Source organism: Littorina saxatilis, linkage group LG16, assembly GCF_037325665.1.
Source record: "Littorina saxatilis isolate snail1 linkage group LG16, US_GU_Lsax_2.0, whole genome shotgun sequence".
NCBI lineage: Eukaryota > Metazoa > Mollusca > Gastropoda > Littorinimorpha > Littorinidae > Littorina > Littorina saxatilis.
In genome coordinates, this window is record NC_090260.1 from 36,020,323 (window position 1) to 36,036,822 (window position 16,500).

The following is a 16,500-nucleotide window of genomic DNA, read 5'->3' on the forward strand; positions in this document are numbered from 1 at the left end:
TTTGTAATGAAAGCACGTGGTGCATGGCCGGAAAGGATTTTGTGAAGGAGCACGCCTTTATTTGATTTAAATCTTTCTTTGAATTAAGGGCAAAATCTTAAGTTTTTTTATAATCGTCGAAAACAAGACTGGATTGTTTTAATAGAACTGATTTTAGTACTCGTCTGTGTAGACTATACAGTGGTTTTAAAATATTTGCACTGGCTGAGTCCCAGATGGTCGAACAATAATCCGTGATGGTTTGTATGTATGCATTATAAAATAATAACCTTGAGTGTGGATCAAGAAAGTGTTTTATTCTGTTCAACAAATATATTTTCCTCGACATGGTTTTACACAACGATCTAACATGATGGGTCCAAGATACATTATCATCGATATTTACTCCCAAAACTTTGTGATCTCCTACTTCCGCTATTGCATCGTTGCCATTTAATAAGGAATGAGGATTATTCTTGATGTTTTGTCTTTTTACATTTAGTCAAGTTTTGAATAAATGTTTTAACGTAGAGGGGGAATCGAGATGAGGGTCGTGGTGTGTGTGTGTGTGTGTGTGTGTGTGTGTGTGTGTGTATGAGTGTGTGTGTGTGTCTGTGTGTGTGTCTGTGTGTGTGTCTGTGTGTGTGTGTAGAGCGATTCAGACTAAACTACTGGACCGATCTTTATGAAATTTGACATGAGAGTTCCTGGGAATGATATCCCCGGACGTGTTTTTTTTTCGATAAATGTCTTTGATGACGTCATATCCGGCTTTTTGTAAAAGTTGAGGCGGCACTGTCACACCCTCATTTTTCAATCAAATTGATTGCAATTTTGGCCAAGCAGTCTTCGACAAAGGCCGGACTTCGGTATTGCATTTCAGCTTGGTGGCTTAAAAATTAATGAATGACTTTGGTCATTAAAAATCTGAAAATTGTAAAAAAACCTTGTTTTTTTATAAAACGATCCAAATTTACGTTCATCTTATTCTTCATTATTTCCTGATTCCAAAAACATATAAATATGTTATATTTGGATTAATAACAAGCTCTGAAAATTAAAAATATAAAAATTATGATCAAAATTAAATTTTTGAAATCAATTTAAAAACGCTTTCATCTTATTCCTTGTCGGTTCCTGATTCCAAAAACATGTAGATATGATATGTTTGGATTAAAAACACGCTCAGAAAATTAAAACGAAGAGATCGAGGTACAGTAAAGCGTGATTATTATGAAGCACAGCGCAACCGCTACCGCGCCAAACAGGCTCGTCACTTTCACTAGCGGCGGACTACGTTCAGTTTCATTCTGTGAGTTCCACAGCTTGACTAAATGTAGTAATTTCGCCTTACGCGACTTGTTTGCCTTGTTGTAATTAACATGTATTTGGTCTTTTGGGGGTGAAGACTCATGTGGTTATATTCCGTCCAATTAATGAGATCATCTACACTGTTCTGCAATGATAAATAAACTTTGTCTAATTTTTTTTATCAGAGGTGTGTATGGTCGTATCATCAGCAAATAGTTCACAATCATCATTAACACTAAAAGGAAGATCGTTAATATACAGAGAGAAAAGAAGTGGCCCAAGGACAGAACCTGGGACTCCTAATAACACCGGTCTTTTACTTGACATCGTGGAATTCACCTGGATAGCAGGTATTCAATGTCACACAATCAAAAACACTATCGCACTTTTTCTGGCTACAGACACCGCAGTATGGCAGGCCGACATGACCAGAAGATGAGCATAGAGGAAGAGTTCTTGACGTGCGGTATCTGCATGGAGCCCTTCACACGCCCCAAGATCCTGCCGTGCGTGCACACGTTCTGCAGAGACTGCCTCAAGTACTACATCCTGAGCGGGGCTGGCGTGGCGAGCAGGAAGAAGGCGGGCTTCCCCTGTCCCACGTGTCGCGAGCACGTGCCAATCGCCAAGCCCACCTCGTCGCTAGACACGTGGACTGACCAGGTAGGCTGTGCACAGGGAAGGAGGCAAGGAAAGGGGAGATAATACATTGACTGATTGAACATTGTTTTACAAGGATAGAAATTTGAGGGAGAGAGGGGGATGGGGGTGCAGAGAGAGAGAGAGAGAGAGACAGAGACAGAGAGAGAGAGAGACAGACAGACAGACAGAGACAGAGACAGAGAGATAAGCGGCGGTAATCAGAGAGACAGAAAGAAAGGGACGGAGAGAAACGGGGTAATCTCAGAGAGAGACAACCCGAGAGAGAGAGAGAGAGAGAGAGAGAGAGAGAGAGAGAGAGAGAGAGAGAGAGAGAGAGAGAGAGAGAGAGAGAGAGAGAGAGAGAGAGAGGGCAGGGGACAGTAAGAGGGGATTTTGAAAACATTTCAGGACTTATTTCAATTGTACTTTATTCTCTGGGGGAATTTAACGGTGGTAAAATTCATTTGGATTTTAAATTAATTAGTCAATTCCATGGTTAATGGTTAATGATTTATCTTCCTTAGCAATATGCAAATGTCATAGGGATGATTTCAAGTTTAACCGTGATAATAAATTTATATTATCATCAGAACGAATATGTATGAAAGAACAATTCACAAGAGCATTGTGAAAAACTGAAAACATACACTCTTGGAAAAGGAATCATTTACATACCTTTGCTTCTCGTCAAAAACGACAGTTGTAAGCCGAATTACAACTTCATGAAAGCACTGTTGGAAAACAACAACGAAAACATTTACACCTAAAATGCGCGTATCAAAATATATTGGTGGTTTCTGGCAATCTTTAGCCGAAGCACAACTACACAATACCATTGTACAAAACAGATAATATGTACCCTTGAAAAAAAATTCATGCACAGCTACAATTCTCACGTAAATGATTCTGCCGATTTCTGGTTGTCAAAAAAGAAGCACTAACCATGTGACAAGAAGTCATTTACACCTAGAATTCTCATACAAATATGGTGGCAATTTCTGTCTGTCTTCAGCTAGAGGACAACTTCGTAAATAAACTATGTACCCATTTTTAATTTTATTTTTCAAACAGTGTTAATTCAGTTACATAAATACAAAGCCATGGAGGGTATGTAGTTATAAAGAAGTACAACAAGATAAACTTATAAACATGGGGTACTCTTGGCACAAATCATGTTAATCTAAAACATCTCACGGAAAACATTTCTGCGAACTCTGTCTGTCCTCAGCTGAAGGACAACTTCGTGATGTCCAGCATGCTGGAGTCGCTCAGCCAGCGCCGCAGCGTCGTGACGCGATCTGCCCCCAGCAGCGACCTGCGTACCGACCTGAGAGACGAGGGAACGGTGTGCACGTGTGACGTCAGGAAGGTGACGGTGTGCTGGGGCTGTGACGTCTTCCTCTGCTCCTTCTGCAGCGCTAAGCACGCCGCGTGTGAGGAGGTAACTGCTTTCACCTTCCATTCATGGTCAACATTTCTTTTCCAGGGAGGAAGAGAAATGTTTGTGGCCTAGTTGACCAAACAGAAGGTCAAGGGAGCTAATTCCTTCAGCCGTTGGACTGCGAGGCAGAGGTGCACGAACCGAAAGTGGGTGCCACCCAAACGGGAGAGAACAAACGTGGGGTCTGATTCATTGAAATCACAATGAATCTCAATTTCAACCAATCCAACACCGCGGCTGGCTCCCGACCTGTTAGGCACTTTTTCGTGCGCCTCTTTTAAACTGGCAAACTTTCTGTATTCTTGTCAATAATGTTCTGTGTGAACATTCATCATTTTTACTTTAACATACTTTTTCAGAAAGCAATTGACTCAATAATATTTCACTGAACGTGGACTGTGTGAGCAGTTATTATGTGAGAGTGACTGATAGGGATGAGAAGAGTGTACGAGTGTGTGGATTGTAGGGGAAGGGCTCCTAATATGGACCACTTTTTGTTTCATGCTGATAACTGGTTTGTTTTCTTGCGAACAAGTTTCATTTTGTGTTTGGTAGTCCTTCTCTCTTTGGTTAACCGTTGGGCCTAATTAGAGTAAAATAGCTTCGATAGACATTCAGCAAAAATTAAATACAGAAAAAATCACAAATGGTCCATATTAGGCGCCCAGGCTCCTAATATGGACCAGTAAAGCGGCCTTCACGAATCACTGTAAAAAGCCCCCTATACTTCAAAATAACACGATACAACTTAGTGTGCAAGTCAGACTAATTAAAAGATGCTTTAGATTTATCTGTTTCGGGTTGATGACAGCATTATTTGGAGCACACCAGGAAACTAAAGAAGCTTATCAAAAACAGAGTGAAAATAAGTGAAATTATCAACTTCCACGAAAAGAAAACTATTTGTTATATTTTTGTGAAATCTCGAGGGCTAGTTATAGGTTATTTTTTTTTAGCAAGCTTCTTAATGAATTAATGAAAATAGCCTTTAGCTTTTCATTTGTTTAATATTAGGGGACTCACACATACTTTGAGATTTTGCTAATATTTTTTGTTTGCAGTAAAAAAAACTCGGGGTCAAAACTGCTAAAATGTAGCAAATACGGTCTTAGCTCTCATATATAGCAAATTTTGTGTGATAAAAGCTTTGGCTGTGGACAGAAACGAGTCCGTTTTAGGCTGCAAATTTAGAGTGAACGCTGCCAAAAGGGAAAAAAAGAGAAAAAGCCTAACGGTTTTGAGGTTTGTGTTTCTGCAACTGTTTTGACATATGCAAGTTATCCAGTGAGGGTGAATACAGCGAATGAAATTGTCTTTAGCGCTCTAGCGCCGTTAGTTTGTTAGGAGCCGGTCCATATTAGGAGCCCTTCCCCTACATATTTTTCTTTGGTAGGCAACTTGTGCAATCATTCTTGTTAATTTGTTAAGCCAAGTGCACACATATAGGCTTAAAAACATTTTTTTTAAACTAAGAGGAGTTAGCTATCTAATAACAGACTGTGCGGAACCAGTCTAATGTCGTTTAAGATTGTGAGCGGCGCTGAACGAACATGGGACGTTCATGATCACTCAATCTCTTTAGTTGGCGAAGCTTTGCTTATATTTTGAAGACATAGATGACTCAACAATCAAACCAAAAAGAAAGGAAGAGAGAAAGAAAGAACAAAGAAAAGAAAGAAAGAAAGAAAGATGAAAAGAGAGAAAGAAAACAAGTCGCGTAAGGCGAAATTACAACATTTAGTCAAGCTGTGGAACTCACAGAATGAAACTGAACGCACTGCATTTTTTCACAATGACCGTAGTTCGCCGCTCGTGCAAAAGGCAGTGAAATTGACGAGCCTGTTTAGCGCGGTAGTGGTTGCGCTGTGCTGCATAGCCGGACTGGGTGGCCGAGTGGTAAACGCACTTGCCTCGGAAGCGAGAGGTTGCGAGTTCGACCCTGGGTCAGGGCGTTAGCAATTTTCTCCCCCCTTTCCTGACCTAGGTGGTGGGTTCAAGTGCTAGTCTTTCGGATGAGACGAAAAACCGAGGTCCCTTCGTGTACACTACATTGGGGTGTGCACGTTAAAGATCCCACGATTGACAAAAGGGTCTTTCCTGGCAAAATTGTATAGGCATAGATACAAATGTCCACCAAATACCCGTGTGACTTGGAATAATAGGCCGTGAAAAGTAAATATTCGCCTTAATTGGCTTGAGATTTACTGGCCGATGTGAATGCGTGATATATTGAGTAAAAAATTTCATCTCACACGGCAGAAATTAATATGTAAAGCGCTTAGAGAACGTCAAGCGCTATATAAATCGCCCCATACATACATACATAGCCCACTTTTCTGTACCTCTCTTCGTTTTAACTTTCTGAGCGTGTTTTTAATCCAAGCATATCATATCTACATGTTTTTGGAATCAGGAACCGACAAGGAATAAGATGATATTGTTTTTAAATTGATTTCGGAAATTTAATTTTAATCATAATTTTTATATTTTTAATTTTCAGAGCTTGTTTTTAATCCGAATGTAACATATTGGTATGTTTTTGGAATCAGAAAATGATGAAGAATAAGATGAATTTTAGATCGTTTTATAAAAAAATAATTTTAATTACAATTTTCAGATTTTTAATGACCAAAGTCATTAATTAATTTTTAAGCCTCCAAGCTGAAATGCAATACTAAAGTCCGGCCTTCGTCGAGAATTGCTTGGCCAAAATTTCAATCAATTTGATTGAAAAATGAGGGTGTGACAGTGCCGCCTCAACTTTTACAAAAAGCCGGATATGACGTCATCAAAGACATTTATCCAAAAAATAAAAAAAAACAGAAATCTGGGGATATCATACCCAGAAACTCTCATGTAAAATTTCATAAAAATCGGTCCAGTAGTTTACTCTAAATCGCTCTACATACACACACACACACACACACACACACACACACACACACACACACACACACACACACACACACACACACACACACACACACACACACAGAGGCACACACACACATCAAAACTTGACTAAATGTAAAAAGAAAAGGAAAGAAAGAAATAAAAAAATAAAAAATAAAAAATAAATAAATAAATAAATAAATACAAATAAATAAATAAATGTAACTACATCTATAGTGAACCACACACACACACGAATTGTTCTGAATTACCAAATAAGTGTTTTCTGTGACGATTTGCACTGTCACCACGGATCAGGTGGAGACAGTGGAGGAAGCCGGTCCCAAGCGGAGACAAGAGATGCTGGACTGGTTGCCAGCCATGCGTGACCTCTCCAGCCGCCTGCACGCCACGATGGCCACGGCCCAGTCCTCGTTACACACGCTCCTCTCCCGGCGTGACGTCGCACAGGACCACGTGACTAAAGCCGCCAACAAAGCTATGGACATAGTGCGTCTTCAGGAGAACCAGGTGAAACTGCAGCTAAAGGCGAGTTACGCCCCTTGCATCCGACGTCAGCAACAACGAAAGGAAACGGCCTCCAAGGATCTGGAAGCAATGACGTCAGTAAGAGAGGCATTGCAGCAAGCGGTGGCAGAGGATGACGTGGACTTGCTACGTCAGACCCCGTCGCTGACGACACGCTTTCATGACGTCATGAAGAAGGTGGGCGAGAGGGTGGGTGAAGGGAGGAGGGAGGAGGAAGAAGATGACCCTGTGACCTTCACACCAGCAGCGTTCTCTTCACTCTGTACAGCAGAGTTGGTGGGGGTGTTGAAACACGCTTCGGACCAACAGGTGAGGTGTGCTTCTTTATTTGGGGTCTTGTATGCAACATAATGCATTGAACATTTTTGTCCGTGTGTGTGTGTGTGTGTGTGTGTGTGTGTGTGTGTGTGTGTGTGTGTGTGTGTGTGTGTGTGGACTAGAACTCTTATCAAGTTGATAACTGTTGCTATGAATGATGAATAGGAGTGTACGCGCAAAGTGAGTTTCAAACGCAGGACATTGGTGCCGGTGGCTCAAATTAAACACACTGCGACAACGAATGGGTCTAATGTGCAGATACCAGCTGAACTTGTGACGTCACCACCTTTATCACCGTCAGCAACACAAGCTGCGACACCAAACGCTACGTCATCTTCTGTTACGTCATCAGAGACCAGATCATCAAACACAATTTCATCAGGTCGTGCGTCATCAGCTTCTGACACTGCCACGACCAGTGTGACGTCATCCGGAGTGACATCATCCTTTGTGCTGACGGAGGGCCCCATGTTACATCTGTCACCTTCACCCAGCTCTCCACCCTCCTCCTCATCTTCCATTTCTCTCACAACACAGACATCGAACCCTGCGCAAACGACGTCATCAGCAGCGGCGTCTGGTATGACGTCATTTTAGTTTGTTTGTCTCTCTTTGATCAGCCTAATTCTGATTCTAAATGTCAGGCGCGAATGTGCCATCAGTGGACGTGGCGAAAATTATGACAGTTGTTATTTCTAAATACGTCAGTCATGCGGTTGTTAATTCTATGTGTCTCAATGATCTCCAGAAAGGTTACCCAGAAAAAATATTCAACAGCACAGTTATAATTATGCAGCAGTATTTCAATTGCAGAAAGTTAATCTAAAAGAAATAGGGGAAAGGCTCCTAATATGGACCGGCTCCTAATATGGACCACCTCCTGTTCTGACAAACTAACGGCGCCAGAGCGCGCAAAACAATTTCATTCGCTTTATTCACCCTCTCTGGATAAGTTGCACATGTCAAAACAGTTGCAGAAACACAAACCTCAAAACCGTTAGGCTTTTTTGCTTTTTTTTTTTACTTTTGGCAGCGTTCACTCTAAATTTGCAGCCTAAAACGGACTCGTTTCTGTCCACAGCCAAAGCTTTCATAACACAAAAATGGCTATATGTGACAGCTAAGACATTATTTGTTACATTTTAACAGTGTGTACCCCGAGTTTCTACTGCAAACAAAAAATAATAGCAAAACCTCAAAGTATGTGTGAGTCCCCTAATATGGACCACCTTCAACAAATCGAAGAAAATAAAAACTAAAGGCAATTTTAAGTTGTAAGATCACAACGTCAGGTGCAGTGCGAAAAATCTTTCGCAAGTAGTTGGATCCGGCGCCATCTTTTCCAACCAATTGCTGGAGGCGTAAGCCTCCCCTGCCCACAATGTTAACGTACATTTGGCTATCAAGTTTGAAATCAGGACGCATGCGAGGATCGCATCCCGACTCAATGCATTCCCGCAACCGTCTGCAAATGGAATGACCAAAAACATATGCTTGTAACATCGTTGTAACATCGTTAAAAACCAACAAAGAAATAAAACATTTTCACCAAATACAAAAACTTGACCTTTCAGCTCGCTGGCATCTTGCGTAGTGACGCTAAGCTAAGCTGTGTGCGGGGCACTGTCCGCCGCACAGGTCAGTTCCAACGGTCCGCTACGGGCCAATCAAAGAAAGGCGCATGCAATCACACAAACTGCCCATCGCCACGCTCGCGTGGCGAGAAGCTCTTTTTTTTTGGGGGAAGTTGATAATTTCACTTATTTTCACTCTGTTTTTGATAAGCTTCTTCAGTTTCCTGGTGTGCTTCAAATAATGCTCTCATCAACCCGAAACAGCTCAATCTAACGCATATTTGAATAAGTCTGACTTGCACACTACGTTGTATCATGTTATTTTGAAGTATAGGGGGATTTTTACAGTGATTCGTGAAGACCACTTCACTGGTCCATATTGGGCGCCCAGGCTCCTAATATGGACCATTTGTGATTTTTTCTGTATTTAATTTTTGCTGAATGTCTATCAAAGCTATTTCACTCTAAATAGGCCTAACTGTTAAACTAAGAGAGAAGGACTACCAACCACAAAATGAAACTTCTTCGCAAGAAAACAAGCTAGTTATCAGCAATAAACAAAAAGTGGTCCATATTAGGGGCCCTTCCCCTAGTAATAAGACAAAGCAACCGCCAACTCTTCTGTATCTCCGTGATACTTGCGACAACTCTTGATTGGAATCTTTGCGAGATAGAACTTCGTTTGCATGTTTCGTTTCAGTTTCTTAATGTACTGACTGCCAACATTTTGCAAGAATCACGAATAAACAAGAAGACGACGCCATCTTTAATTTGTTCTGAAGTGTGTTTCAAATAGGCTATGCTGTATCTATTTGGGACTTTCTCCTTGTTAACGCATTATTTTATCAGCTATTTTTAAGATGTTAACGAAGAGGTCGTGATGTATCCTTGTTCACAATCAGAACGGACCGCCGATGCCTTCAGCCTGTCCAGTCCCGAACTACTGTCCGGTCGGCGAAAGGTGGCGTGTCAAGTGGCCTTAACCTTCTCTGCGCGGGTGAGAGGTGACAAGACTATTCCCCTCATCCAGGGCCTGGTGGTGACGGCCAATGGTTGGATCGTGGCCACGGACGCCGCAAACCTTTGTGTCAAGGCATTCTACAATGAAGGTTGGTTGTTCCAGTATTTCATGTGATAGATTTTTATGTTTGCCTGTTTGTTTGAGGGAGTCATGCTGTGTATATGTATGCGTCTTTGTGTGTCATTCATGTGTGTCTTTGTATCGCAGACACCAAGAAGTTGTTTGTTTATCAAGTATGTGAGTCTATGTTTGTGTGCTTGTGTGCAATGTGTGTGCCTTTGTTTATCATGTATGTGTGTCTATGTATGCGTGTTTGTGTGTCATTCATGTGTGTCTTTGTGTGTCAGGCAGCAAGTACCACTGCAAGAAGCTGGCCCTGCTCCAGGCCCCGTATAGTGTGACAGAGACGGAGGGTTTTTGTGTGGGTTGACGTGTCTATGTATGTGTGTCTTTGTGTGTCATTCATGTGTCTTTGTGTGTCAGACAGCAAGTACCACTGCAAGAAGCTGGCCCTGCTCCAGGCCCCGTACGGTGTGACAGAGACGGAGGGTTGCGTTGTGGCCGTCACGGTGCCCACTGACCGCCACATCCTGCTGGTCGCTGTCCAGCACAACCTGCTTCCCCTAGCAACCCTGTCACTGCCCTCCGGCCTGCAGGACTCACTGTGGGCGGTCACCGCGCTGTCCCCCCAACGGCTGGCCCTCTCCGTCTGTCCCCAGGGGCAGGGCGGCAGTGTCGTCATTGTACAGGTCACTTTGCTTTTGTCTTTGTGTTGGTTAGACTAGTCTTTGTTTTTAGTAAGATTAGAGTCTTTGTGTTGGTTAGACTAGTCTTTGTTTTTAGTAAGATTAGAGTCTTTGTGTTGGTTAGACTAGTCTTTGTGTTGGTTAGACTAGTCTTTGTATTGGTTAGACTAGAGTCTTTGTTTTGGTTAGACTAGAGTCTTTGTTTTGGTAAGCCTGGAGTCTTGGTGGTGGTTAAACTAGAGTCGTTGTGTTGGTTAGATTAGAGTCTTTGTTTTGGTAAGCCTGGAGTCTTTGTGGTGGTTAGACTAGAGTCTTTGTTTTGGTTAGACTAGTCTTTGTTTTGGCAAGCCTGGAGTCTTTGTGTTGGTTAGACTAGTCTTTGTGTTGGTTAGACTAGTCTTTGTTTTGGTAAGCCTGGAGTCTTTGTGTTGGTTAGACTAGAGTCTTTGTTTTGGTAAGCCTGGAGTCTTTGTGTTGGTTAGACTAGAGTCTTTGTTTTGGTAAGCCTGGAGTCTTTGTGTTGGTTAGACTAGAGTCTTTGTGTTGGTTAGACTAGAGTCTTTGTTTTGGTAAGCCTGGAGTCTTTCTGGTGGTTAGACTAGTGTCTTTGTGTTGGTTAGACTAGAGTCTTTGTTTTGTTAAGAAGCTTGCTGGTAATAACCTATAACTAGCCCTCGAGATTTCAATAAAATGCAACGAAAAGTCTTCTTTTCGTGGAAGTTGATAATTTCACTTATTTTCACTCTGTTTTTGATAAGCTTCTTTAGTTTCCTGGTGTGCTTCAAATAATGCTCTAATCAACCCGAAACAGATAAATCTGGAGCATATTTTAATTAGGCTGACTTGTACACTAAGTTGTATCATGTTATTTTGAAATATAGGGGGCTTTTTACAGTGATTCGTGAAGGCCGCTTCACTGGTCCATATCAGGCGCCCAGGCTCCTAATATGGACCCTTTGTGATTTTTTCTGTATTTAATTTTTGCTGAATGTGTATCAAAGCTATTTTACTCTAATTAGGCCTAACGGTTAACCTAAGAAAGAAGGACTACCAAACACAAAATGAAACTTCTTTGCACGAAAACAAGCTAGTTATCAGCAATAAACAAAAAGTGGTCCATATTAGAGGCCTTTCCCCTACTAACAACCACAAGGAGAGACTAGGACGAAAGCGCATAGGAAGAGAGCATCAAGTCAAAGACATGCAACATGTAAATTCAAGTAAATGCAACAATTTATTTTATGGGGGGTTTATGCAAGAGGGGTTTCAGAGTACTGAACAGCTGACCGTTTTCTGACAGTTGGGGGAGGACCGCCGGGTGGAGGTGGAGGGTTGCTACAGCAGTCCGGTCAAGACCCCGCGGTGCATGACGGCCTCAGGTCATTCGCTGCTCATCACTGACCCCACACAGTGTGACGTGGTCTGCGTCACGGCCAACGATGGCCGGCCTGTCTTTGACCGCCAAACTAACGGTACGTGTTGGGGTGAGAGCTAGTTCAATGGGTACTAAGTTACCACTCTGTTGTAAAAATAAATCGGCACTTCCCAAATGTATGTTATTAACCTCTTCCTCCTCACTGCACACCCCCCCCCCCCCCCACACACACGAACCAAAAACAAACAAACACAAACGCACACACACCTGGAAAAAATGGCACCCAGCAGCAACATCGTCAAAAAACAGCAAAGGAGCACATAAACAAAGTAACAAAGAACAAACAAACAAAGAAGAGATAAACAAAACAAACAAAAAGACAGAAAGAAAGAACCAAAGAAAGAAAGACAGAAAGCAAGAAAGAAAGACAAGTAAAGGTTATGCACACAATTTTGTTTTGCACTTACATGTATGCGTCTGCATGTCCGTTTGACTGCGGTTGTCTCTGTCACGTTATTAATGCCCGTCTCTTCCCGTCTAACCACTCCCTCACATCGTCACCGCAGGCAAGTCAACGGGAGTGGCAAGTTACGCCCAAACGCTGCTATTGGTTGATGACAGCCCCGCCCTCACGCTGCTGACCAATGAGGGCCGCTGTCTACACACGCTGCCCCTCCCCACTGCTGGCAATATGGACTGCTCCAAACCCCGCGCCCTGGCCGTAGCCTCGGACAACACCATCTTTGTGTCCGACGACAGTGGCAGGGTTCACCGGCTGGAGTTGTGCTGGCGGCAATCGTGACACTATTCATTGGTTTATCATATCGTTTTGTTCGTTTAATCGTTCACAAGTTCAATGATCCGTTTACTCATTCATTCATTCGTTAACTGCATGCATTCATTCGTTCTGTCATTGATTCATTGACCGAGTAAAGTCGCTCATTCGTCATGTTTTATTCATTCAGTCAATGATTTATTGATTCATTCATTTACTCATCCATTTGCCCATTGATACATTCATGTATTCATCCATTCACTCGCTTATTCATTCATTCATTCGTTCGCTCGCTCATTGATTCATTGACCCATTTACTCGTTCGTTCACACATTCACTTATTCGTTCCCTCGTTCATTTATTCATCCATTCACGCAGTCATTAATTAATTAAAAAAACTGTAGATTTAATTAATTAGCAAGGTGATCGCAGGAGGAGTCATGTAAGCTTGTATCAACTTTGTTGGTTGATCTTCCCGTTTTGGTTCTGTCTCATGAGGCCATATTCTTCCTTTTGCTTGACTGACAGTATTTCTAGCCACGAGAGAAGAATTGTATTGGAATGAAAACAGATTTAATTTTAATTCCTCTACTCAGCAAATCCAAAGTAGGCTTAAAATGTGTGTGTGTGTGTGTGTGTGTGTTTGAGAGAGAGAGAGAGAGAGAGAGAGAGAGAGAGAGAGAGAGAGAGAGAGAGAGAGAGAGAGAGAGAGAGAATTTTGTTAATGCATAGTTTTTCTCAAAAGTAAGACGGAGGACCTGAATTGTTTTCTTTTGTATTAGTGATGACAGGACCGGTAGATGATCGTGTTGTAGTTCATGCTAGTGTTTTTGTCATGTGGAAGACATAAAAAAAAACTGTCTACGACTCTGTTGTGTTTAAGTGGTACGAAAACATATACGATGGTGATCGTTTCAGATCTATGTGTGTGTGTGTGTGTGTGTGTGTGTGTGTGTGTGTGTGTGTGTGTGTGTGTTGGTTAGTGTACGTTTATGTGTGAGCGAGAGGGGTTGAAAGAGAGTGTGGTGATGGTGGTGCCAGAGTATGGATTGTGGTGTCAGTGATGGTGCCAGAGTTTGGATTGTGGTGTCAGTGATGGTGCCAGAGTTTGGATTGTGGTGTCAGTGATGATGCCAGAGTATGGATTGTGGTGTCAGTGATGATGCCAGAGTTTGGATTGTGGTGTCAGTGATGATGCCAGAGTATGGATTGTGGTGTCAGTGATGATGCCAGAGTATGGATTGTGGTGTCAGTGATGATGCCAGAGTATGGATTGTGGTGTCAGTGATGATGCCAGAGTATGGATGGTGATGACTATGCCAGAGTGTCGTCCTGTCCGTCTGATATGTGTATGTACTTGTATGTGGCATTTCACCCCCCACATGTACGCACGCCAAATAAAAACATAAGCCTATCTCAACAAGACAGTCGTCCATATTTCACACATCCGCAATGTGAGCGTAGGTGTAATGTTCTTTTTTTTTAAATATATATTTGTTCACATTCTGAAGTGTTTTACACACAGACAGCCATTTAATACTTCACACACTGACATTGACATGCACTCCTCAAGTTGGAGCAAAATGTTTCATTAACAAATAAAAGACCCATCTGGCACGAATCTTAACACACGATTTATATCTGTATAAATTATTCACAGAACAATGTACATATGTTAGAGATAATACAAGATGGTTGGCAGCTTGTTGCCAGATCAGCCTTTTTTTTCGTCCGGAGGGGAGCATATCGTCTTCTGTTTCATCGTTATCGACCCCAGACCGGAGGCCGAGGTTAATAAATATGTAACAGAAGAAGATATGCTCCCCGAGGACCGACAAAAAAGCCGGTCTGACAACTGGCCTACAAACATCGTTTTTGTCATCATTTTGTAATTGCAAAAGCACGCACAATTATTGAGGGCCATTTTGTGAACCCAGCGTTTGAAATGCAAAGTTCAGACCCGATAGCGCTGCAGAAGTTCAAGCAATCAGGTTATACTTTGCATGCAACATCAAACGTAAACTTTGCGTCGCTTTTCTTCCCGTCTAACATGCACCGAGCTTCCAGCATATTTCCGAGCTCAGTAACCTTTTACAATGTGCCTTTTCGTTTAAAGGTACTGAACTTGTCAAATCCAGGTGCACGGAGCCCCTGGGGCTTTTAATACCTCAGGCAGCTATCCGTTAGAAGAACTACCAAGTTTCATTGACTTGCACCCAAAGAGTCAAGAACTGCGATTTTTTTACGAATTAATTTCGTACTCGGACCCGGTTGGTCTTGACCTATTTTTGGATCTAAATTTAGATCAGGTAGATCACCACATCATGCACAAAAAGACACGTCTCTAGCAAATTATGTCAGACATCATCATGAGTTTGTGTAAAACAAAATGGAGGCCGGAATCACTCAGTTGAATCGAACTCCGACCAAACACCACGTAATAACTAGGTTAATGTATGCATTCGCGTGAACAAGAAACTGTCGAGCTTCACAGATGTCGTCGTTGGGTAGTTTTGGGTTTGTTTTACTACCATAGAGGATTTTTGAACTGTAAATGCACTCAGCTGCAACAAAAACGCAAAACGAAGGCTGTGAGCTGCACTGTGCCTTTAAATGTTTCAAGACTTTTTGTTGTGCGTTTTTGTTTTTACTGCAGAGCTTAGTTGCTAATTGACAATGAGTCGTCGTGGTCATTATCAACATCGATTGGGTCTTTGAGAGTGAATCTTTAGAGGGCGCCGGTACTGCACGACGCTTATTTCTCGAGAAAGGTGTGATATGATGAGGAACAGCATGGGAAAACAAGAAGGGCAAAGCCCATACGACTCACATGCTTGACCTTGACCTTTACATGACCTTGACCTTCAGGGTCAAGGTCAAATAACTAAACCTAGCAATGACATCATACACTAAGAACTGCTTTACACATTTTTCCTACCAAAATACATGTGACCTTGACCCAAGGTCATCCAAGGTCATGCAACACAAAGCTGTTAATTGAAGACATAGGAAGTACAATGGTGCTTATTGGCTCTTTCTACCATGAGATATGGTCACTTTTAGTGGTTCACTACCTTATTTTGGTCACATTTCATAAGGGTCAAAGTGACCTTGACCTTGATCATATGTGACCAAATGTGTCTCATGATGAAAGCATAACATGTGCCCCACATAATTTTTAAGTTTGAAACAGTTATCTTCCATAGTTCAGGGTCAAGGTCACTTCAAAATATGTATACAATCCAACTTTAAAGGACCCTTGCGACCTTGACCTTGAAGCAAGGTCAACCAAACTGGTGTCCAAAGATAGGGCTTACATTGCCCTGTATAGCATACATAGCTAAGGTTGCCATTCTCGATAACTTCAGAAAAAAATGCGAAAATGTGAAAAATGGTCGTTTTTAAGACAACAATTACGGCCCCTGTGACCTTGAACTTGAAGTGAGGTCAAGTTGCCGCACATGTTTTTTGAGATCTTGTAACCATACACCATCAGGCCACATCAGGTGTTGATAGACTTAATAGTGTCCAAGAAATATCCAACGTTAAAGTTTTCCGGACGGACGCCGGGACGGACGGACGGACGGACGGACGGACGGACGGACGACTCGGGTGAGTACATAGACTCACTTTTGCTTCGCATGTGAGTCAAAAAACAATTCAAAAATAGAATTCCCTTACGTTTGGCAGCAATGAGGGAGGTATTTCTCTGGTGAGGGTTGACCAAAATAGGCAGTTCGATTGAACCAGTTTGAAAGCAGACTAGTGTGATCTCCCTTGCTTCATCTCGTGAACAGAAGACTGAATGAAAATGAATCAGTGGCAAAACAAGAAAGTAAAAAGTTTTTTGCGACTCCCCTTCGTCATGTCCAGTCAC

General features: G+C 42.1%; 1 protein-coding gene and 1 long non-coding RNA gene across 2 annotated transcripts in view; both read left to right on the top strand.

Moving 5' to 3' along the window:
• LOC138950958 (uncharacterized) overlaps positions 1-16,500 on the top strand; it is a 115,736-nt gene that overhangs the window by 63,859 nt on the left and 35,377 nt on the right. The window lies entirely within an intron of this gene.
• On the top strand, positions 1,675-13,490 carry LOC138950955 (tripartite motif-containing protein 2-like). The gene is made up of 8 exons (XM_070322670.1): positions 1,675-1,953; positions 3,161-3,373; positions 6,584-7,123; positions 7,391-7,712; positions 9,609-9,815; positions 10,211-10,476; positions 11,774-11,945; positions 12,415-13,490. Exons 1-8 carry the CDS (start codon positions 1,702-1,704, stop codon positions 12,648-12,650), a joined length of 2,208 nt encoding a protein of 735 aa, XP_070178771.1. The 5' UTR covers positions 1,675-1,701; the 3' UTR covers positions 12,651-13,490.